Genomic DNA, 26,016 nt, shown 5'->3' on the forward strand with positions numbered 1-26,016 from the left:
GGGAAAGAGGATCACATTTCTTGCTCATGTATTTGTTAGAAGAGATAGGTTTCTACCTTGCTTTGTGTCTTTTACTTAGATTTAAAATAAAAAAAACCCACACAAAATAAAACCCCAAACCAACCACAGACGTTGATACTACATTAAGTTTCAGGACAGGTTTAATTAGAAATTGAATGTTGCATTAAAGATTCATATCTAAATACAGTGCTTTTAAATCAAAAGTATTTTAAAGGCTGCTTGTGTAGTGTGTGGCACTGGTCAAAAAAACCCACCCAAGCCAGAAACATCGTTATTGATTTTTTAAATTAAGAAGGCCTATTATTCCTTATTTACTGTGAAGAGTAGATGACAGCTGTCAGCTAGCATATTTATGCAATTCTTGGTTCTGGTTTGCTTCTCATTTATATTCAACCATTTTATACATTTATATTCAAATGTATACATTTATATTCAAACACATATAATTTAACCTCTTTTTAGATTTTTTTTCAATATGTGAAAGGTAATGATATTCATTCATTTCAGAAGACTAGGCTTCCTGTGTCTTTATTCTTTCCTGTTCACAGAATTAATCAAAGCCATGAATTTGTCCCTAAACCTCTCTTTGCGCAGTTGAGAACTGTAGAGGAAATTCAAATCTACCTAACGGAATACCATTCGTCTTTGAGGTGTTGGTGTTCTGGAGCAGGCTGGGAGCAAGAAAACTGTCAGCAAAACTTAGATATGACCCTTTTCTTCTTAAGGGTCTGCTCTAAGGACCATCTCAAAGATCAAAGGAAAAATCAGGAATCTTGTTTACCCCACATGTTATCTAAGCTGCTTTTCTGACTACAAACTCCTGGGCTTGAATCTTTTGGCAGGATTCTAATGAAAAGTAATTTTTCATACTATTTTACCAATTTGTATTATTTTACTGTCAGATGGTAATAGGTAGTACAACAAGAACAGCTTTGCTCTCAGAGTATGTTATTGATTTCCATCAAGTCTCAAACTGTAGTATGTTTTTCTTTTTTGCTGGATCTGGGGGCAAGATAGTTTTGGTAGTGGTTCTTTTTTTGTTTAGCTGAACACAGCTGAGTGTTCAGAATAACCGCAATCTTAATAATAAATAGCAGTTATATCATCTTCCATCTGACAATTTTGAAGAGTTGTAAACACATTATTTAGAACTTTCAGCCTTTTTGTGAGGTTGCAAATATTTTTATCTCCATTTTACAAATTAACGATACAAGGTTCAGGTGAAGTGACTCATGTACAGTTAAACTTGTGAGCCAGCAGAGCCACAAAGGGAAGGGAAATTGTCATATTCCTTCAGTATTGGTTTAACCATTGGGTTTGTACTTGACTTTGTTCTTTTTCTTAGGTTTGGTCTGTCATGGTCCTTAAAAGTTCATCTTACAGATACGAAGTCTTGTACTATGGTAGAGGAGTAATCTGGATGCATTAAAAAAGAAGCTGCTGGTTACTTAAAGATGGTTCCATTTATAATAACAATAAAAAAGCAATACTTGCTTTTTTCCTCATTCTCCATTTGCTTGGGGGGAAATTCTGTCTTACCCCAAAACATTTTCAGCAGCTTTCTGTTTCTTTATTTCACCTACAAAAATCTCCAACCTTGTCCAAAGCAGAAAATTTGACATTTTTTTACCATAGGGGTTAAATCTATTGTTGCTGTTCACATTACAAAGGCAATCTTTTTATGTATTTATATCCTCACTTGAGAGTAAGCCTTATAAGAAACTGAGACCGGATACAGAATGTTTTTTTGCTGTGGTGTCTCACCAATTCTTTCTTTGGGCTAAGTCTTTCTACAGGAATCAAATATTAAATTTTAATAATCTTTTGCATGACAGTTTCTAAAACAGCAACAGTATTTAATTTTTAGAACACTTTTTCTAAACCTTTCCTAATTATGATTTTCTAAACCAGAAATTATTTTTAACATGCAATAAACACATCCATGGGTGAAGGGAAGGAAGGGCAGAGGAAATATTCCCAGCTCTGAAAAAACAGTAGTAAAAAAAAATTAAACGGTGTTTTCTCAACTCTCTTTTGATCTCTGTGCTTAATCATATCACATTATAAAGGGAGAAGAGAGGGGTAGGGAGAGATGAAAGTTATTTACCTGATTTTATTTATTTATTTTTTTTAAAATATCAGAGTTTCTTGATTTAAGCCAGAGAAGTTGCAAAGACAGAGGAGGACAGAAGAGCAAAAGGTTAGAAAATCCCTGATTTTATTTCAGTTGGACAGTGTAGAATGTTTTTCCTTTTTCTTATATTGGTCTAAACCACTATTTTGGACTGGTTTAGGAGAAACAAAATTCCACAGAGAAGACGGAATTGTTCTTGGCCTCCTGAGCTTGGTTCAACAAAGTCTTGCAAATTAGACTTTCTAAGTGAAAACCCTACTGAAAGCAGTCTCTGCTTCAGCGTAAGATTCCCAGTTTGGTCATATTTCAGTGAGATCCCTCTCTCAGACTGGGTCAGGACACATCCTAAGATAGAGAAGGATGTGTGATGGTGAAAATACTTCTGCCTAGCACACAAAATGGGTAAATGGGCATGTCAGTAAAGATTTAGGACTGTGCTTCCCCATTTGATGTTGAGGCAAGAAGATTAATGCATTTCTTGTTAAAACAAAAAAGATGTAATTAAGTAGGTAAAGTATATTTGAGCATATCGTTCTAACTTTTAGTACCTGTGTTTCAGTGGCATATTGAAAATCTGAAAGAGTCAGAGAAAACCTACCAAACGAAACAAGTCTTTTATAGTGAGAGGCTTAAGGAACTTACTTGGTTTATCAAAGAGAAGGTTAAGAGCTGATCTGATTGCAGTGTGCAAGTGCCTACACATTCAGAAGGTTCTTTGATTATTGTGAGATTAGGGTGACCTTTAATAGTGAAGCACAACTAGACCAAGCAGTTTATAATAGAAATGGTAAAATGTAGATTTTAACTGTGGGAATAATCAATTTATTAGCATTGTTTCCCCAGTGATTTTATAAATTTATCTTAGTTGGAAATCAAGGTGTTGGCAGTTGTGTTTTTTACCCCAAAAATTTAGGCTTTCATTGATCACAAATTATCAAACATCATAATAGGAAGGGCTGAAACTCTCCAGTGCATGAAATTGTGTCACGCATTTTTCAGGAAATCAGACGTAATGGTTCCTTCTGGCCTAGAACAAACCTGTGAATTGCTGTGGATATCTCTTTTGCTATTCTGTGTAACTGCAAAAACAGACACATCCTCTTTTTCATTTTTCCATGCGAGCTGGACTTTAAAAGGGAAACATGCAAGAGGGTAGCACAAGTGGGTCTGCATTATGCCACAGAACTGGACATAAAAAAGTGGGGAGGGAAGCCTATCTGCTAGTGGCCAGAGACAGAAAATCAGTCTCCCAAGTCCAGTTTTCCAGCTCTGCAACTCTGCTAACAGAAATAATGTGGAATTTGCAAAAATGAAATTAGCTAAACCTTAATCTCTAAAAGGAAAATGAAGATGTTGAATGTATTAATATTTCACCTCTTTTAAGACATAAAAGGTTGTTCCCAGCTCTGGGTGCCCTTTTCGTTGCCCTGTACTAAAAATGAAGTAGAATTGTACACTCCAAAGGTGTCTCTTTCCTTTTTTTTTTTTTTTATTTTTTATTTTTTAAGTATTCATTGTTATTTCAACAGCTCTTCATGGATAACTGTAGTATCTAACATATTAGCGAGTGAATTACAGCAAGATTTTTGTTTTGTTTTAAAATGCCTTCAGACTGATTTTAGTGACTCGTAGTAGTGTGCAGAGGGTCACGGCTATCACAGCCACTGTTTTCCTTAGGGAAGCTGGAGCTTGCTGCCAAATTGATCAAGAGGGGGAGAGACAAACACAGTGAGAAGCTGCAGTCAGAGAGGTTTGTCTTCAGAGTACAATGTTGTTATTGTATTTCAGGCACCATGTGAGAGGGGAGGGAGATACTAGTCCCTGTGGTCTGATTTCTTTTTCTTAGTGGATGCTTGTGTCTTTCTGCACTTGAGGAAAGACATCTACTCAGAATTTAAAAAAAAAAAAACCACAAGTAAATAATGGACTCACTGCAACCTGAGTGTGGTTAGGTTTGATTTCAATGAGATCCAGATTTCATGGTCTATGCAAATATGCTATGTGTAATTACATTAAGAGAGCCTGTTAAACAACAGAATGTGATTAAAACAACCCTCAGTTAGACCACAGGATTATGGTAAAAAAGCCTGTAATGTTGTAAATTAATTATTCTTTCTGTTCTACGTAAACATTCTCAACAAGTCTCTGAATCAGCTGCTGGAAATCTTACAGAAGCCTTCCCCAGGCTTGGTTATTGGCTGTTTACATCTGCCTGGTTTTTCAAATCCCTAAATGCTGTGAAGAGCATAGAGGTAGAGATGTGGGGAGGTGGTGTTCAGAGAACTGCAAGTTCACTGTACAGAAATACAGCTCTGTGGGGACACCTCTGCACTAGTAAAGGAGGGTCAATCCGTGGGAGCATTGATGGCATTCCCACAAGAAATGGAAGTTTTACTAATCATAGAATTATTTAGATTGGAAAAGACCCCTAAGATCATTGAGTCCAACCATAAACCTAACACTACCAAGTCCACCACTAAACCATGCACCTAAATGCCATGTCTAGACATCTTTTGAATACCTCCAGAGACTCAACCCCCTGGGCAGCCTGTTTCAGTGCTTGATAACCCTTCTGGAGAAGGAATTTTTCCTACTATCCAATCTAAACCTCCTGTGGGGCAACTTGAAGCCATTTCCTCTTGCCCTATTGCTTGCTACTTGTCAGAAGAGACTGATATCCACCTCGCAACAACCTCCTTTCAGGTAGAGCTCCATCAGTAGAGCTGACTCAAGTGTTCCTGGTGATGCAAAACAAATAAGGAAATGTATAACAGTATAGCATTCGTTCAAACAGTAAATTACACTTAGCATTAGCCAAATGAGAAATATGTTCCCTGTTGGGACAAAAGCAGCATGAATGTGGAGAGAACAGATTCTTGCTAGTTTGTGTTGGCCAAGCGTGCCAAGTATTACATGACAATATTAATGTTCCTGATTTTATGCTGGGAATTTTAAATATGTGCTCTGTTGAGCATGTGTATTCACTACTGTCACTACTTTAGTCATCATAATATGTACAGTTATGGTAGGAGGTTGTGTATATATGGCAAAATTCATTATAAGCTTCAGCATACAGTCATTCTCCAAGTGACAGTGTGCTCAGCTTTGTTGACAACTGGAGCTGAAACACAGGACGAGTTCACATAGGCCTTGTAGTCTAGAAGGATGCAGGATGTTTGCTGCTGTTTGCCTACTTACATCATCATTATAGTAATAATGGCACACAAATAAGGAGCGTAGTCCAATGGTTTAAAAAAATCCCAGAACTTAATATAGATACTGCCCCTGCATTGGTAATTTATATATGCCACTGTTTTCTCCCTTCGATTGCCAGAGGGAAACATTGGATTATATTATCAGTTTGTTCCACCTACGGTTTAAAATTTTGCTTTATCAGAGCAAAACAACACAGTATGCCATAGGGCCACTCTCAGTGTTTTTTCAGAAGCTTCTCAATGCCCAGTGGTTAAGTGATACTCAGTTAAATCTCTTATAGCCACTTATCAATATTCTGTTTTCAAGTGCTTTTCTAAGAGTTACATCATGATGAGAGGTAACTGAACTGAGGGCATAAATTCCCAATCACAATTTTAAACCTTATGCAGATTTAAGGTTATGATGCTGTTAGGAGAAGACAGAGCTTTTGGGTGTAGATTTTTGTTGGAGTGATAGCAACAGCACGTATGAAACATGCTTAGCATGGTTCAATAGCTAAGTAGATCAGGAAGAGAATGAAAGCTTAAAAATTAGGTCATTAGCTAAAAATGACAAATGTAAATCAGTGCACTATCACTAGCTCAGATGTGTAACCAGCAATTTAGCCTTGGATACTAGGCAAGCACCAAAAGCTTCAACTCGGGTAAGCATCTGGGTTTCTCCAAACTTTTAAACTGGAGATTGCATCTGAGCAAAAACTAATACGAATATTCTGGATTTCCAACATCACAAAAAGCAGCTCTTCTTGCAATGTAGTGTCACCTCATTTAAATAAAAGGCTTAGAAGTGATAACCTAACCTTTCTGGTTGCAGCAGCTTACCTCTTGACAGGATCAACAGAATTTATTTCCGAGGCTCACAGTTGGTGTTTGTACTGTCTGCTATGTGTAAAGAGATCTTTTAAAATAACCAGAACTTCAGTTTCACTGAAAGAGTTCTCCTGATGCACATGCTCATTTTTTTAACTCCTTCCTATGCCTACTTTGATGTCTTTTAGTAGTCTGGTTCAGTTCCCAGAAGGCACAAAGAGAATCTGTGGTACCGTGACTTACAGCAGGGCAGGGAGAGTTTCTGGTAGCAGGAGTTATGCGAGAATTCAAAGATGAATTTTTTTAATTACTGATGATAATGTGTAACAGCTCATATAAAACTGCTTCTGTACCTGAGAACTGAAAGGTGGAAAATGTGATGCAAGTTTTTTAAACCCATTCCGTGGAGAATGTAAGCTTTTGAGCAGCGAATATTTGCCAGGCAAATTAATAGAAACCCCAATAAGAATAGTATAAAAGGACACTTCATACTGTAAACTGCCTGTATATTGTTAACGTAATTCCTTTTTAAAGATAAATCCTTCTTTACAAACCTGTTTATAGGGGTCAACAAACATGTGAGTAAAGGTGTTTTAATTGGCCTATTTTGAATTACCAAAAGGGTTTTTACAAAACCCCTTGGCAAAGACTTTTGAGAAAACTAAATTGGCATAAGAGGATCCTTACATGCCAAAAAGACACTTGCAAGGTGAGCTGAAAAAGTTTGCTAATGCTGTTCTCCAAGGACAAAGACCAAAACATCATGAAAGACAATGAGACTGAGAAGCCAGACAATAAATGGTTGGTGAAGTTCCATCTAGGTAAATGTAAAGTGATGCTCTTGTAAGGAAAACTTCACATAGAAAGTAACATGCTATGAATTGGCCATTAACACTTGGGAGCGAGATCTCAGGTTTGTAATAATCATTCCATGAAAACATCAGCTCAGATTTCAGTACTGATCCACCCTGAGTATTGTATATGGTTTCTGTCCATGTCATCAAAATATTTGATTGAATTTGTTAAATTGTGTAGAATTGAGAAAAGCAACAAGGATGCTCAAAGGAATGGAATAGTTTCCATGCACAGAATGACTGAGCAACACAGAGATAACTTGGGATGTGGTACAGGTGTTATAAAATTCAGTTGCATGGGGCTACATTTAAACAAAAGGCATTGTTTCTTGACACAGCACGTTGTAGGCATTGGAACTCGCTGCAAAGAGCGGACGTAATATTTTACATCAGTTCAGGGGGTGACTATGCAAGAGAAAGTCACTGGGATTTACCAAATACACAGAAAACACCTCTCTCTGGAAAATTTCTGGTGGGAAAAATATGTGCACCTTGTGAAAATATTTGGAAGAAATACCATTTCTGTTTGTGCTGCTCCTGGTCTTCTCTTGATAACTACATATGATTGTTTTGGGGGATAAAATGATAGGGTAGATGGAGCTTCGGCATCGTTCAGCAGTTCTGTGCTTTTGGCTTGTCTGTTGCTACATTTGCATTTTTTAAGTGCTTTGAAAGTCACTGTTGCCAGTCTCAGTAGTTGTAGAGTGTTTCTCATGTTTGCATATTCTGGAATCAGGAAATAGAATTAGTAGTAGCTTACTGCTGAAACCTGTCCAGATTCTGTTAATCATTGCTCACTTCAATAGTTCAGGAGGTTTTAAGGAGAGTTGTTGCAAAAAGGTGGTATCGTCAACTTTATTGGAAAGACATTTTTAAATTTAAACTTTTTATTAAACCTATTGAGATAGGAGAACAAGACTAAAAGGTTCTTAAACTTGGTTATGGCTACCAGAGCACTGTGAATCACTTTATTAATTCTTCCTGTAGCATAAACAGCGTAGTGCAGATTTTTATTTGCATTTGTGGTAGCTGTTAGCTTCTGTTATTATTTTGTTTTATAGAACTGTTTTTTAAATACCAGTGTTCCCCACCGGGCAATGTATGCTGCATTATTTCCTAATATATACCTCAACAAATTACATTCTCCCTCTTTCCTACTCCCTCCCTCCCTGCAATGAAAAGGATAATTTTGTGTGGTCATCTGAGATCGGTTTACCCTGCAGCATTAATCTTCTAACAGAGATACTGTTTTATTTTTCCAGCATACTGTAATCCACCCCAGTTTCTGATATATTTAAAACCTATTAATTGTTAATGTTGCACTTCTTGAATTCTAATCGTGACCAGGCTACACATGGGGCTCCGGTTTGAGAAGGATCATTAACCATTCCCCTAGGGATCCCGAGTGGTGCTTTCTGGAGGCAGCATGAGCTGTATTATTTGTGAGAGTTTGTCCTTGTGCTGCTACGTCTGTTTGAAACTGGGACTTTGTGCTAGTCGTGCATTGTATGGTTTTGAACTGAACTGCCTAACGCTAGCGCTGTGGATTGGTATCTGGAACGCACAGAGGAATCGGTGATCACTGCTGCTTTTTTGCCTTTTCATTTTTTTAAACAGGACTGCAGACGTTAGTGGGTATATTTGCTATTTCTTTTCACCGATCTCAGACATCTCAAATGGTTGAGGTACATTTCAGTGTTACCCTTTTGTTCTAGATTACCTGATCTAACAATGAGTAGTTAAGTTGAAAAGCAAACCGTATCTTCCACTTAAGGAAAAAAAAAAAAGCTATTCCCTAATGATACAGCGATCTTTTAATATATATAATAAATGTAATAATGCATATTGACTGGCATATCTATTATAAAATGGATGTTCAAAAAACTTTTAATCTGCATGTATAATTGTGATATATTATGCAGGGTGATGCAATAAACGGTACGAGTCAGAAACAGGTTTTTTTGTTGTTTTATTTTAAGCTTTTAAACTTTGGACTGTGATTATATTCTAAAAACAGAGGAAACAAGAAATAAGGGTATATCTTTTAGGGTTTTTTGAGACTACATCACATTCATTGTAACAACACTAGTGTCATTTAATGATTCAGTAGTTCATTCTAGACAAGGTGTCTTTACTTTTTTAATTGTCTAAATATGGTACCCCATGGCAATGAAATACAGTATTTAATGGGAAAAGCTGATAAAAATTGTATCAACTCTCCAGAAAATTTGTTAATGATGACATTTGCAAAACCATGCATTTGGTTTAAAAGGAATGTAGCAAGAAACCTATGTAGTGGCAATCCACAAAAAAATTGTTAAGTGTTTAAAGTTAGGTAACTGATTATCAGAAAACATCTTTTTAGGCAGGTATGGTGCAATGTGTTTTTCCTGAATTTGTGTGTTTAAGCATGTGCACATATGTGGAGAAAATGCTCATTAGTGCAGGCTTCCCTGGAAGCTTAAATGTGTACTAAGGGGAAATCGCAATCTCTATCGTCAGGTTTAGAAAGTCTGGAAGCAGCTAATTTACTGTTATAATTATTTAACTATTAATCAGTAACTTCAACTTTTTTCACTTCCTTTTATAAGTCAGCTTAGTATCAAATATGTGATGTGTACCATCCAAGATTAAACAGCCAGATTAGGTTTCTTCAAATAATACTGCAAAGGAAAAAAAAACATCACTATGGCTGCAAAGCAACCTTCAGAAAAAATATAACTTTATAACAAATTGAACTTTTTTCTCCTGTGCTAGTTTAAAAACATGGTTGGGAAATGAGCACTTATCTTTTCTTGTAGACTGCCATTTTTTTTTCCTCTCTCCTCTTCAGAATCCATTTCTTACCTTCAATAGGGATGGAGGACCACATGTGCACAGATGCTTATAGTATATTGTGGGTTGAAATGGATCTCAGAGGTCGTGTGGTCCAGCCTCCTGTTCGGAGCAGGGTCAGCTGTGAGCTCAGAGCAGATATTCTGTTCTATGTGAATTAGAAAAATGTTTGAATCTTTTTTGATCAGGATGTTAATTTTAATGTATCCATGCCACAATGGGAAAAATGATGTATTATGCTTAATTGAGGCCTCAGTGCAGTAGCAGTTATAAATTCTTTTTCCTTAACATGCAGTGCCATTCCCCAGCTCCTACAGTGTTAACAACAGAGCTCTCTGCGATCTTGAGGATATTCTAAACCGATGAACAACAAGAGTCCTAGTACTTAGCAAAGATGTAATCAGTTCCTCGTTCCTGAAAATGTTCAGTCAAATTTAGGATTAATATATTCAGTGCTTCACTTATCTCACATTTTTCACAGTGTTAAAATGCTTTCTGAAATGTGGTAACTTTGGTACCATTTCCTGGTGCAAAGGCTCCCTGTGTGCTCCTCCAAATTTCAGCCTTCCCGTGGGCTCTGTCACTCATCAGTTCTGCATGGAAAAGTTTGGGGATTGCAACCCTTTTTCCCAGCAAGTGATGTTTCTGATGGAGCCTGCAAAAGACCTCCTCTCACAAAGAGGTCTTCAGGAGAAAATATTTTCCAAATAAGTGCTAATATCTATCACTGAACAGAAAAACAAGCAGCGATGAATGACAGTGATTTGTTAGGGGGCAAAAGTGGTTTTTCATAATGTGGCTATTGGATCAGCAGGTGATAGGGGAAGGCCTTCAGGGGCTCTTTGCAGTTCAGGTGCGATAGAAGGGCCTTGCAGCACGGAGGATGTTGGAGTTTGGGGAGGAACTATTTAGTAGCCTGAGGATGGCAGCAACAACGGAGCTGCCTTTTCTTTATAAACTCTGGCATGCTAGCATTTCCCTAACGTGTGTTAATTCTAATTATTATGAGGGCTGAAATTTTATTTCCTCCTTTTTATCTCAAAAAAGTAAAGAAAAAGCTTCCAGCAGAAAGTGTTATTTTTTATTTTTCTTCTGTACTGTATATTGCCCTGAAAAGTTGTAAACTTATTGTTTGTTCTCCAGATGGATCCTGTGCAAAAAGCAGTCATAAACCATACATTTGGAGTGTCCATTCCCCCAAAGAAGAAACAAGTAATTTCCTGCAATGTCTGCCAGCTTCGCTTTAACTCTGATGTGAGTATTGGCTATTTTCATTCCTTTTTAAATTTTTTTTTTAGGTTTTTTTGTACAATGGATATAACTGATCTAAACCTCTGTTTCCCAAACAAGTCATTCTATTTATGCCTACATTCTGCTCAGCCTGCTGGGCTGATGTTTTGTCCCCTCAGAGGTGGAAGTCCATAGAGGTCTTCCTGATTTTTCTTGAATAGGTCTGGCGTGGTAACCAATGCCACGTCCATTGATGATATCCCATTTGACAGTCCAGTAACCTTCAAGAGGTACTGCAAAAAAAAAAATCTTTTTGTTTGTTTGTTTTTAAAAAGGGTAGGGGAAGCAAACAGAAAATCTTTCCTGTGAGTTCTCCATGTCATACCAGCTCTTCTTCCAGAATAAATATCTCTTTCCCACATCCTTGCTGATAATATGTCTTCTAATTTCATAATAAAGCCACTCTCCCAGTAACTTTCATTTGTAATAAATATAAACATTTACTTCTAGCTGTCTTTTTGAGTATGGTAAAGTTCAGGGAAACTGTTTTCTGAGCTGCAATTAAAAAAAATGTATTAGAAAAGAGTGCATTGACTGATATGTTTAAAATATATATGCAATTAATGTTTTTCCTGAGTAGCTTGAAAATTAAACAAATTCAAGAAAACTGCATCTAAGAAAATTATGACCTTACTACCTACTTAGTAATGTCATTAAGGTAATAAAAAAGCCCACCCAAAATTCTCAGATTCTTTTGTTGACCTCAGGTATAAGAACAAATCCTAAAGTCATGTGCTAGCATTATATATTTTGCTGTTATAATTTCAGTCTAAGAAATAGTTTGCAGGCAACTCCTCAAAGCCTTCAACTGCTTGGTGCTCCTAGAGATTCGCAGTAAAGCACCCATACTTATTACTCTGATTTTCTCTGCCTCTACCGTTTCACTTTGAAAAGTGTCTTGTGAAGTGGTTTCCCCAGTTTGGCTTTCTTGTCTAGGCTAGTAATGATTTTGAAGCAGTGCTATCCTACCTTCAATTGATTTCTAAATCTGTTGTCCTCTGACAAGCTTATTAAACTTTCTTTGAAGTGGCAATATCTACTTAGTTAACCCATTTCAAAAGTTGTTATTTAAAACTTAGTTCACCTGTCTTTCCTCTTTAAGCTTAAGATTTAAGGTCAAAAAAACCTTTCTGCTCTGATACTGGGTCCAGATACCTACTTTTACTGATTAAAACAAAGAAACAATAAAGTTAAATTTCCCTGGGCTCCGTGAATCTGAATCTTGCTTCTGAGCTGGACCTTGCTCTGTCACCAGGGAGGCCGCTCAGTCTGTTCCTGGTCTTCCCTGTCCTCCTGAGGCCAGGGTCCCTCAGAATGAGGGGTCCTGTCCCTAGAGGAGTTGCTCCCTTTGTCTGCACTGACATTCAGGTGGACAAACAACATTTCAAGCAGATGGATTGAATCACAACTTAGTGGCTCAAACCAAAAAAAGAGCTGAAATATTATATGACTCTGTACATCTGCCAACCAAGCATTTTCTTCTATCTAGACTTACTCACAAAGTAGAACAAAAAGTGCATATCGTATTCTGCTTTCAATGGTGGCATCACAAAAGCATGGCAGATAGTAGCCTCATTTCCTCTTCTGGGGCGGGTCTATGCATGTGGTATCATGCTCCTTTCTTTCTAAATGTAATCAGTATGCTCAGTTCTAGTTACTAGAAAATATCATCATCCTTTTGTAATGGGTGGTTGTAAGAAAGGATGAAGTATCGTGACTGTTAGTGATAAAAATGCAATTCCTTACTTTCTAACAGCAGTTTGCTTTACCAGGACATTCAAAAACAATCTGGAAATTTGATTTTAGAATGTGCTGAGATTCTGGTAGTGCTATTAATACTAGAAAATACTTAAATATAAATTTAAGTTTCACAGATATTTCATAACCACAGCATGCTTGGAGAACGAGTTTTCATAGTATAGCACCTCTATTTTAAAAGCTATCTAGCCTTTCATCAGATTATTCATCTTCTCCTGGGAAGCTTGCATAAAATTTTAAATCTTTCCTCCAAGTTCGGTCTTTTGACCTTGAGAGTTATTTATCTAAGTGTTTGCTGCCTTTTTTTTCCCCCTGAGAGAGTGAGGTCTTATTTTATTCAGATATTATTCTCACCACCACCCTCCCATAATCTGCATTGTCATAATTTCACTGAAGTAATGCTAATGGCCTTTCAGCTGAGCTCTGCAGACTCTGGCATAATCCCTTGATGGAGTTTTCTTGCACGCACACACACATGCATGTAGGCAAATATTTTCTTGAGGCAGTTTTTCCTTGAAAAGGTGATGCATAGTTCATTCTTAGCTTGTTAAAAGCTCCTTCATAGAAATAAGAATCTGGACTCTGCTGGTATTTTTCTTTTTGGCCCCTTTATAATGTGAAATGATGCTTAGGGGGTGGAATGGTCTTTACAATCCATCCTGTGTTTGCAGATCGGGGAAAAGGAAGTCAGATATTTGTGAACCTTGTCACTGTTGTATCTTTCCGTGAATCAGTTCCACCCTGTAACATCCTAAGAATGTATTGGGAGCTTTTCTGGTGGCATCAAACTGTGATAACCTGCATTAGAAACCTTGATTATAGCACATTGCAGAAGGAGATTTGTAGTACAGCCATTCACGCTCTCAGTTTCTTCTAGCTCTGCAAGCCTGACATGCTCCTTCTTGTTGATGGGCATTTTGTTCCTTTGAGGTTCCTTTGTCTTAAATTATGCAAGCAAAATAAATAGAAATGACAGACATAAACCATTAAGTAGGTTTTTTTACTTTTGTTCTCCTAAATGAACTTCAATGGCATGGTGTTTGAAGATTCTGACCTGATTCTAGCAGCGCTTTATCTATTGCATGAGTAACATACAGACCAGTGGATGTTCAGCTGTGAGAAGAAAATTGGTTTTCTTGCCTGCAATCTTTTCCTCACACTGTGGATACTCACTGGTCTGGATAAATAGACCAAAAAAATTCAGACAAGTCAATTTAAAATTGTCAAACCTCCCACTAAATTAATAGAGTAAATTGCAAAGGTTTCAGTTTTCTTCTGCTAGTGTGTCTGCAGGTTTAGCTTTGGTGAGAGTGTTCTGGCATCGGATTCAGAGGCAGAAATCTGCAGCTATCTGCAGGAAGAAAAAGTCTGTAATCAGGGATGGAGGGAAATTCTAACTTGTACTTAGAGTGGGATTAGGTGCAGAGGACCTGCAGTTGGAGGTCAGGCAGGATACCTAAAGACATCCCAGATTACATTGTATGCCTGTTTCTAGAACTGAACCCCCACTCATTAGGTTTGCTTCTATTTCCTTTTCTCTTTTTTTTTTTTCTTTTGAAGGGGGGGAAGAAGGATTTAATGAGGAGAAAAAGCATTAAAAGAAATAGCAGAAAGTTAATTGACCTCTAATTTTTAATAATAGTATATACCAGGAGTCAACTGCTGTTGAATTAAGTTGGAAATCTCAACTTAGGAAGGATAGCATCATGAGGATTGGTAGTTGATGAGATTAGTCCATGAGATACTTATTCCAGCCTGCATAAACTTTATTCTGTTATGTAGAGGAACATACTTTTATGGGTAACTGTTTAAAAAAAAAAAAAAAAAAAAAAAAAAAAAAAAGCAACACCATCCATTAATAGTTACAGTTGGATATGCTCCAGTATATTAAAATAAACATAGGTGTTTCCATCTTTGCATCAAAATATCTGTTAACACCATTTTATCTTTTAATTTCTACTTGACGATGAAACAGCCTGTGTTCCAGTGCAGCAATGAGTAGCGTGTCAGTGAAGTTCAAGCTATGGTCTTGTGTTATAAGCCAGCCCAGAAAAAGAGAGAAATATCTCAGTTATATTTACTACCACCAGAGACCATGCAGCAAAAGAGGAAGAATCCTCTTCATGGAACAGATTGTGATAGTGAGTCAGATTTTACGCTTGCTTAAAGGCCACCAGAGCAAGGGACGTAACTGTATTCCACCAAGAGGAAGCAAGACATGCTGAGAAAAATCTAGCTTAGCCCTTGAAAACTTTTTTTTTTCTTTTAATAATTCTGGGATTCCTTCCAAGCCCATGCTATATCTATGTGGACTGTACATAAGCTTTGCTAAATAAGTTTTCATATTAATTGCATAGGTCTGGTTTGTTGATATTAATTATTTATATTACAGACGTTCTAGCAGAAACAAAAAGCAACTTGAGTGAGTTTGCTGAATCCTTATGATACCCGTAAGAGGGTCCAGTAGCAACAGGGCAAGTGGAAGAATGGCTGTGTTCTGTCCCACATAGATTCCTTCTCTGCCTACTCTTGGCTTGTTCTTTCTCATTCCTTCTGACTACCAGATGAATCTGCAGCATCTCCTGCAGCTGCTGTGTGGCAATAAGTCCCTCCAGCAGCTGTAGAGCTTTGGCCGGACTGTGCCCGAGATGTCTATAATATTCTGTTGTAGCGTCTGACACTGTAGCTTGCAGCTATAAGAGAAAAGTGTGTTGCAGTTGCAAGGATACCTGTTTGACTTCTGCAGAATTGCTTTTTTCTCCTTATCTACGAATCATCACCTTATGTTCAAGTAACTTCTCTCTGCTCTTCTCCCTCGTTATTTGTATTGATAGCCCACAGAGTTTTTGGAGCTTGGGCGATATATCATAATGTCAGTGCTTATCCAGTCCCTTTCCTCAGCAGCCAGACCTCTCTGCACTCCAAACTCACAAATACAATATGCTAGCATGGATTTTTGTTTGGTGTTTGTTTTTTGTTTTGTTTTGTGGTGGTTTTTTTGGAAAACAGAGTTTTACATCTGTTGATCATGTCTAAAAGAGGTATCTGCTTCCCTCTGCACACTTCCTGTTTCTTGTAGAAAGGTCTTTGGCTGTGATCCAGCCTGGTAGGTACCATCTTGTTGATAGGCTATCATTCCATTGAAATAAACGTGTTCGTGCAGTGTGTTGCTCTCTGAGTAATGACTGTAAGTCGGTACTGCTTTTTGGTGTCACCTGTGAAGACTCAGAAATCAAGAAAAAACACCTTGAAGGCAGATGAGAAAAAAGCAGATGTAACAGTTGGGCATGAAGAGATACTGAAGGTCATCTTATTGTTCGACTGCAGTTGTAGCTAATAAAAAAGATGTGATGATAGCGATCATCTTTTTTAAAAAGCCAGAAGGCAAATGTTTGAAGTTGAGGCAGGTACTACCAAATGTTAACTTTGCAAATTTGAATGAATCACTCATACTGTCAAAAAGATAACACACAAAATAATCAATAGCATCAAATAAAAATCCACAGAACTGTCATCGTCCTTTGCCAAATGTTTTACATTTTCCCTATAAATAAGACCATTTATATTGATTCTTTGGGTATGGAGGGTAGTGAAGCGGATAGGAGGTAATTAAAAGCATAAATCTCAGGAACCTGTGAAGGTAATTTTCTGTTTTGTAGACAGAACTGACAAAATGATGAAAGTTGTTAGCTCCAACATGACAGAAATATTGCATGATTATAGGGTACAGGGTTATAACGTGTTGAAAGTTCTGTTCAAATAACAGCTATTTAACAGGGCTTTTAACTAAGTTTGGTTAGATATTTAAAATATAAGTTGACTTCTTATGACATGGCTGAGCTTCACAGCTTTTCGATTTTTCTGTATCCTTTTTGACAGTAATCTGCCTTACAGTTTGGAGCAATTAGGTTTTAGAAATCCATTGAGAACAGAATTGAAAAAATAATGCATAGCTTTGGTGTAACAAATGTCTGGAAACTTCAGTTTTGCAGATTTCTTCAACTACATCTATTATTAATATCAATGAGATAAAACTAAATTTTTAAACACCACTTACTAATATATCACTTCATATAATTTTTATTAAAGTTATTATTCTAGTCTAAATTCTTCTTAATTTATATACTCCTCACAAAAATATGCATACTCTTACAATATGGTTCTAACAGGTAAACTATGTGATCAAACATTTGGTAGACCTCTTCGTGTTTTAAGAAAGGGAGCTTTATAGTTAAGGACCCACTGTGAATTAAAATGACAATATGTTATGGATCTAAACACCTCTGTGCTCCTCCTGTCTTGCCTTCTGTAACAGGACCACTGCCATTGCAGCCATGTTAGGAGAGCTCTCACAGGGATGCTGCACCCACTTCATTAGACCACGTCTCCTTACTGCCTAATGTAATGCAATTATGGTGAGCTTAGCTACTTCCACACTAAGAGGTGCACCTGCAAAAGCAATGAATTTTTTTGTACTTGAGACTATGTAGTTATGATGGAGTTCTATAGTTGTCAGGAGTTCTGGAAGTCATGGCCTTGCTTAGATCCATGCTTTTACAAGAATGCTATTACTTATCTTCCAGCACTACTTAGGCCTTATTTATATCTTTCAGACACAAATTCTATTGATTTCAAAATAAGCTTGGGTAATTCAAGCTATTAATAATTCACGATAAAGACCTGTATATTGTGAGGATGTTTTAAGTATTCTGAAATAATGATAAAATAAGTAAATACTGTATTAGTGGTATGTACCCTGGAGTTGGAATCAGCTTGATGTATAAAAGTGGGCGGTTATGCAGGTGTTGAGAGGTGGTCTTTCTACAGTGTGTTATGGCTATATTTAGGACATGTTAGATTTTTTTTTTTTTTAGCTTAAATTTATGTAAAACTTTTTATGGTATGCAGGCAGAATTTATCTTTGTAGATACTCCAGAGCAGAATAGAAATTTTCAGGACTATTACATATCTGTTAAGTCTTCCAGTTGTAAATTGTCTATGTGGTTCAAACTGTTATTGGCAGAAGCTTTTGTGGTATTTTCAACAAAATATCTTTCATTGGAGATCACCATTGTATTGGCACCAAATGAATACAGCATTTGAGATACAATTGCTGTTGAGAAGACTTCCCATCCAGAGCAGAATTCCTGCTTTAAAAAGATGCAGTAGCAACAGAGAAGAAATAGGAGCTATGAGCTGCCATGTTCAGTTCCATTTAGTTATGGCACTCACGTGGTATTGCAGAACTTAAGATGTGAATCTGGACTTCCCACAGGGATACTTCAGAGTCTCCCTTCATTTCTGTATTTCTTCTTCCTAATGTCATGCTGCTCTACATCTATTTAGTTTTCTATGTTAATTGCCAGACTGGATAATGTGGTAGCAGATTCAAGCATTCTGCTTAAGTGTTGGTGGTCCAATGATCTTAATTCCATCAAGACCTACTGAAGGGCTACTTCAGCTCATCCTGAAGGAACCTGAAAAAAATCTTGATCTCACACACATATGCACTGAACCATTTAGACTTAGTCAAACCTTGCATCAGGTTGTCATTGAAGGGATCTGGTAGGTTAATGTTTCGTCTCTTCATGTAGTAATAAATTCAGTTAATTAGTCATTCACACACCAAATAGATTCAAAAAATCAGTCACTTATGAACTGTCAAAATGAATAGTCCTGATTTCAAATATACTGTCAGTCATTGCTCCTGACAGGGATAATTTTCTGTAATCTTTTGTGCTGCAGTCTTACCTGAATTTCAAAGTTTTCTTAAAGGTAATAACAGTATCAATGAATCTCTATGATCTTTATGTTTCCTGGTTATCTATATCTTTCTATACATACATATCTATACATATGCACATATTTAAGTTTATGCATAGTAAAGCTACTGAGGTTACTTTAAGCACTATAATATGCTAATGGTATTCACATTTATTTTAGAAAGCATGTTTACATGTATAAAAAGATGATTTGCATTGTTGATGTTTTATTAGATGCAATCTAGTATATAAAGCTAACGTGTGTAGTCTCATAGTTTAACATCCTGATGCTTAGATTTCAAACTTAGTAATTTGGAGTTGAAAGTAGCAATTAACTTTAGATTTTAAATGTAACATTTGGATAATTTGTGTGTCTCAAAGAAATATATTTTTGAAGAGAGGAAAAACTTGTCCTTTTTTCTAACCAAGTCATTAATCCTTATAGCAAAGAAGACTTTCGTGAAAAAAAAAAGGAAAGTTTAAGTGGTTGCGTTTTTTTAATTATTATTTAAAGACTGTGAATGGAACTACAAATCTAGATTGCTTAGAGAGAGGACAGCATCCTCTAACCATTTTATGGTGTAGAAATTTGAAAACTGATGGGAGAAAACAGCATATTTGTTTGTCTGTCAATGATATTCTTAATTATTTGCAACCAAATTCAAAATACAGCTTTTCAGTAAGCCATGATCTTCCAAAGATTTAGACATATGTTTAGTGTCTTAAAATATGCATCCTCTGATCAAAAAGTAATGCCAGGCTAATGCATAAGCACTTTTGTGGAATTTGGTCTGGCAGTATAAAGGTATTCTTTGCATTCTGGTGTTTAATGTCACATTTATTGCAGCTTTTCCTGTTCATTAAACCTTACTAGACTTTGTGATAAGTAGGGGGAATCCATTTTAAAATGTTGCAATGTGTTTATATCAAGCTAGTAGACCACAGTCAGTTTTAGAACCAAGTGGAGATTAGATTTTCCTTTTAGGTAGAGAGTTCTTTCACATGAAATATTTTCTTACTCCACTTTTTCAAAAAGTTTCCTGCTTAATCTAGTAAGCATTTCATTTAAAATTATAATAATAGAAGTTCAATGGTGACATTTCCTTTTGATTATATAAGCAATAAATTTAACTTAATCATTTTGAAATAAAAAATTAAATGTTCCAGTAATATTGAATTGTGGCACAGATAAATGATTTTACTGTAGAATTGATTCATCCCTAAAGTAAATGCAGCCCTGTACACTGGAATAAATTATTATGCAATTAAAAAGCATCACAGTACATGAGCACAGAGAGATTCATTAAAGTTACATATCTTTATTTTGGCTTTTCCTAGTTTTTTTTTATTTTCTCAAATATTGTTTTGATGATATGGAATTTGCATTAATTGGTTGTACTTAGCTTAGTTAATGATGATCAAAAAGTACATTCAGTATCCATTTAAAATATTGCATCCCTAAGATATTTACTTTTAATTTCATTTTATATTTTATTGGGAGTTTATATTCAAACTAGTAAATAATCTTTCTTTTATACATGTGACTTAAAACTTGTGTGTACAGAACTTCCTTTGGATTATCAGAGGAAGTGAAAATAAATGTTCGGCTTCTTGTCTTAACTAAAATTGAGAATTCTGTATGTCGTGGCTTATGTCAATAATGTATGTTACAAAGCTGATAGCCTGTACTGTATTGTTGTATTTGTGTCAGAACAACTTTTAAATGGGACTTGGACCAAATATGTTTGCCTTTAATGTGGTACTTGTGCAAATATTTGATAAAACTAGGGTTAGTGATGAGCAGGACGTTAATAATCAGAATAATTTGTACCAGTAATAATCAGAACTTGAGTTCCAATTTCAGATTCCCACAGCTGTCCTTTTTCCTTTTGCTTACTATGACTCCAGAAAACTCCAATGGTTTTTGTAACACGGTTACGCAGAATACAGTTCTGTGTTGATACTGCATTTTGGTTACCAAAAGGCAACTGAATCAAATTATTTATCCCACATTGGATAATATGCAACCTCTGAAGTTCAGATATATCTGAAAGGGTTAGAAAATAGCGCTTATGTGGCTAGGAAACATTGCTTCAGTACCTCAAGGAATGCTCCTCTAGCTTCGTGTTTGAAAAGAGTATCTGGGTTGCCAGTCGCAGAACAGAGATGACTTGATAGAACCTAAAACCCAAAGGTTTAGGAAAATCCAGCCACTGGAAGTTGAAACTAGAGAAATTCATTGTAGAAATAAATGGTATGTACTTAACGACAAAGTGAAGCACTGAAACAATTTAGCCAAGGTAGATTTTCCATCCCTAGCTAACTTAAAATCAAGGCTGGACAATTTTTTTCCCCAAAGGAATATGGACTAGTTCAAACAGTTTTGGAAAAGGCTAGTGTTTTCAGAAGCCCTACTCAGATGGTCATAGCAATACCTTCTGGCCTTATAAAGTACAACTATGAATTTGATAATAAAAATATTGTAATAATTACAAAACTTAAATCAAAAGTGAGTCCATTCACTGCATTTCCATGAGGCTTTGCTTGTGTTTATGGATATCTTAATTTTAATTGTTTGGGCTTGTTTGTTCTCAACAGGTCTCATGTGTACACTATATGAGGATTGAATGAAGGGAATCAAAGACTGTAGTAGGTTATTACTGATATTGCAGGCATTATTATTGCAAATATCAGCAGAAAGGCTTATTATCAAGGAATTGACTTACTAAGTCTTTCTCTTGAGTGCACTTATGTCTATTATGTTATAGCTTTGGCCTCAGGCAGCATATGATCCTATCAACAGCACACATATGCGCAGAGCATAGAGTTCAAATATTTAAAGGGACATCATCAACTTGAGAATGCTTGAGTGGAAAATCCTGTATTTGCAATTACTTAACAGTATTGGAACAGAAAGGGTATACATACACCTCAATTTTTAGCTTCACTTTTTGTAAGCTTTAATGTGTGAATAGTTTGTTTAATTTTGTTGATGGCAAACACTCCTTCTACTGCATCATGTAGCAACAGCAAAGCTTAAGAGAAATGGGCAAAACCCAGCAAGGGTGGAGAGAGACAGGGTGAGACTCCTGTGCCTGTGTAAGGCCCATTGACATAATGGGGTGCAAACAGATCTGTGCTCCTCTCCCCACATTTAGAACTGAAGAGGTCCACCCCAGAAGTTGACAAGTGTCCCTTTAAGTAGTGCACGTAGTAGTAGTGGTATAGCTGTTTAGTTGTTTCTTTATAATCCTTAAACTGTGTTTGTACACATGTTAATATTTCAAAGGTTTTAAAATCAAGAAGTAGTTTAATAACAACTGATGAGTAGACTCTTTACTGGTTTTATAATAAAGGTTTTTTAAAATCTCAGTTTCAAATGAATTCCAAGTAAAACTTACCTAGCAGCCTTTCTTACTGAATGCTTGCTTACTGAAATCCCCTATAAAAAAAAAAGTTGCAGCCACAACATGTCACATACACTAACCTCTTGAGGTGGAAAGCACTGTTTCACAGGGTGTATAGTCACTGAAGAAGCTTTTGTGTATATGAATTTCACTCCTCTATTTTAGGGGCAGCTCTCCATCAGTTTTGACGGTGCATATAATTTTTGTGAGGCCTCCAACACAGTATCTGTTCTCTTGTCTGGTGCAGCTGATTCTACCCTTCTCTTACACTCTACCATACGATAAAACTGTTATTACATGCTGTCCCATGGTGACTGTATTGTAATGCCTATTTCTGCTGATCTTAAAATGATTTTCCTTGTTACGGCAGCACTCTTTATGGAATTCAAACATCTTAGATGTTATAGTTGCTTTTTATAAAAAGCAAGTGACTTGTTTCATGGCTCGCTTCATTTAACACAGTGAACTAAATGAAATGGTCCTAATCAATTGAAAAGAGAGAATGTGTATTTGCATGAACCATAGTAAAAGTTTACTTGCACTGATGTTTTTACATGCCAGGTGCCAAGGTGTGGTCATCTGGTTACATGAAGCATGCTTTCTCTGAGTGTTTTACTTTGAAATAAACTACAATATTAACTTTTTTAGTTAATATGTAACCTTCAATAGAGGCACCTAGCAGTATGTCTGAAATAATTTTTTTTAAATGATGTTTGGAAATACTAATAATGCAAAGCTATTGTTAAGTAGTAGGATGTTATGGAAATATACTGTGTTTTGAATAAAATTGCATTTCTTACCCGTTTTTGGTAAATTAATGTCTTAAGAAGTCAAAAAAAAAACCGCCATTTAAATTCATTAGCTGAAATTTCCAAACTTTGGAGTTTGTATTAAGCATGTAGTTCCTTAGTTTTGCACCTAACAAATTGGCCTGATTTGTCAAGGCAGCTGGTTACGTAGAGTCAGGAACAATAATGGGGACTCAAAATCACTGAAAAAATGGGCATTTGTTTATGAATCTAGCTTTAGCTGTGCCATTTCAAAAACACTGGCCTAGTTTCTGAAGATAGTTTTAAGACAAAGGTGAAGTAAGCATTGCATGTCAGTACATATTTCTACTGTTCTGTTTGGGCAGACCAAGAAGAGTACATTCTATATAAAGTGCTTTAGCAAAAAAAAAAAAAAAAGATAATAAATATAAGCTCCTGTCCTTCAGCTTCCAATTTTCTTAGTCTTTGGAAAATATTATTCAAGGCAATTTATGAAACAATCAAGACTGATAAGTATTTAGTTTTCTGTGTTTTACTTGGGTCTACTGAAGTTTATAGAAATATAATTTTTCCTTCATTTTTAGCCGTTCTTGCTTGAACTAATAGTGAAGTCATAAGGTCATTAATGCCTGTTTCAATTGCTGTTAGTGTAATGATGAAAATATTTGTGACTTTTGTGCTAGATCAAACAGAAAGAAAAATGGATTGTTTAATCATGTTACAGCATGGTACACCTTTCTAACTACAAGCAATAAAGACTAGGGAGCAGTACATGAAAGTTGAGTAGCGTCTTTCTCAATTGGATGTGTTTACATTTGTGTAGTGCTTTAAATCTTTAAGCACCATGGAGGCAAAGAATTAAATTAGGAGTGACAGAGCTTTATGTAATCTTGAAGCCTCTCTTTCCGAGTTACTGAAAACATGTAACATTCTTTAAAATCCTGTCATTTGAATATGTAAGAACTTACATCTAGGAAAACTGTTAGTATAAAGCTACTAAAATTTTCTAGGTGGAATAATATGGTGCCTACTATTGAAAGCTTCACTTCTGTGCCTTGTCATCCATTGTTTTATACAGAAGTACAGAAAAAAGTGAGCCTGATTTGTTCTCCTTTGTAGAGCCAGGCCGAGGCCCACTACAAAGGAAGTAAACATGCCAAGAAGGTCAAAGCACTAGAGGCAACGAAAAATAAACCCAAAGTTGGTTCTTCCAAGGACAGCGCAAAGGCTAACACAAGCTGCTCCACCACGCCAGTCACAGCCAACATCTCTGACAAATCAGGTCAATGAAAACTTTTTGTTCTATACATTCTTTATTTTCTCCTTTTTTTGGTGTTTGTACGAGAGAATCTGGTTGCATGAGTGATCCATGACTTGGGTTTTCTAAACTATTTGCTATGCTTTATTGTACAGAATTGGTTGGTTTTGGTATTTTGATATGTGCTTTTTCACATCTGTGAAACATCTGGTGTCCCTGAATGCTAAAGTCTATTTTTTTTAAAACTTGTGAAATTTACTTTTATAAAGTACGGATGTTGTTCATACAGTAATAATGGATGGATGTGGGTGGAGGGGCAAGCCTGAGATGTATGTATTTAGCTGAAGCATAAGAAACCTTTGTAAGAATTTTTTAGTTTCTGAATAGGATAATATTGCTGAAACAAGAAAACACGTGTACAGAAATGTAGTGAAGCCTCATGGTGTGGGTATTTCCTGACTTCCACAGCTCAATAGTGCTTCAACATCACTTCTTTTTTTTTTTTTTTTTTTTTTTTCCATATTAGTAATCTGAGGAAGATCAGTAACACTAATTGCGGTGGAGTTGCTTGAGTCTCTGTCAGTGTTCTGTTACTGAATGAAACGGGAGAATTTCCTGAGCTCGCTGACAGTCTGAAATACTGTGCTTGTTACCCAGGAGAAAGCACCTACTGTGGGTTACCCAACTGCTGGTCTAACAGACTGCTTCTGATAAATTTGCTTCTGCCTTCGTAGCCATTTATTATCCTCTTCACTGGAACTGAGCTTGACTCAGTTGCCATAAGGTGAATGTCACAGACAGTTTTCTGACACACACCCCCCAAAAAAAAAAAAAAAAAAAAAAAAAATCCATACTAGTGGCTATTTGTCATCCTGCTCTCTTCACAGCAGCGCCAAAACTGTCTTTTCCTGGGTCCTTAGCAATGACAATGGGTCCCAAATTTTGGGTTGATTCACCTAGCAAATCACATTTTAGGTTTGAGAGACATAACATGAATCCAAGTAGCATCTTCAGGTAAACAAGCTGTTACTATAGAAAAGTAGCAAATTACCATTGATCTAAATAAAACGTGGACTATTGAATGGAAAGAGATTTAAAATATTTGATAAATATTTTACTCTCTGAAATATCAAAAATAGCTTTGGTTAAAATAGCTTACTGCTCCAGGTGTACGCTCTTAAGAACTCAGACAACTGCTTAAGTAAGATATCAATTAAAATTTTAGAGGGTTTAACACGTTAAGAATGCATTCTGTGATAATGTAATTGTAGAATGCCCTCTCCTGCCTATGACAAAGGCTGAGGGCCAAATAACAAAATTTCAGCATCTTTTACAAACTCCATAATCTCTTCCATAAGTCTGGATCTGTCTTGTGTTTCCTTTGCCAGACTAAGAGATCTGTCCCTGACTTAATTTTCTTCTTCTCTGTGCAAGGTACCTAAAATCATTCACACCCCTACGTTCAGTTTTTTGATAAAATAATCTAATCAGTGGCAAGGGAAACCTGCTCTTGATATTTTATATTGCTGTGTTTTGACAGTGTGTTGTTTTATGCTATTAATTACTCCACACAAATTAGACAGATTACCATCTGTTTCTGTTGGATTATACCACTGCAAGTGTTTCTACATGAAAAATAAATCACAGTAGCGATTTAGTTAAATGCTTTCTTCCCATTAGGAGAACAGTGGGATTCTCTGTGAAGGGGGAGGCTCCTTAGAGCCTGTTACTGCTCTACAGGAGATTGCAGGTGGGATGTTTGGGAGGACAAAAACCTGAATTGCCAAATTCTCTGTATATGGCAGAGGATGCTGGTTGCAGAGGTGGGGAACAGCTTGGAGATTAGGATTTTTACCAGGTTATGGACTTGAAACCAAACCATAATTTTGTTCAGCTACTCTT

General features: G+C 36.3%; 1 protein-coding gene across 3 annotated transcripts in view; it reads left to right on the forward strand.

Moving 5' to 3' along the window:
* Window positions 1–26,016, forward strand: part of ZNF385B (zinc finger protein 385B) — a 138,868-nt gene that overhangs the window by 90,729 nt on the left and 22,123 nt on the right. For all 3 annotated transcript variants that reach the window (XM_035901441.1, XM_035901442.1, XM_009646025.1), the window contains 2 exons: window positions 11,013–11,123; window positions 23,976–24,138. In XM_035901441.1, coding sequence (XP_035757334.1) covers window positions 11,013–11,123; window positions 23,976–24,138 — 274 coding nt within the window. The remainder of the gene's footprint in view (window positions 1–11,012; window positions 11,124–23,975; window positions 24,139–26,016) is intronic.

The sequence above is a fragment of the Egretta garzetta genome, unplaced genomic scaffold (assembly GCF_000687185.1).
Source record: "Egretta garzetta isolate BGI_Z169 unplaced genomic scaffold, ASM68718v1 scaffold539, whole genome shotgun sequence".
In the NCBI taxonomy this organism is placed as follows: Eukaryota; Metazoa; Chordata; class Aves; order Pelecaniformes; family Ardeidae; genus Egretta; species Egretta garzetta.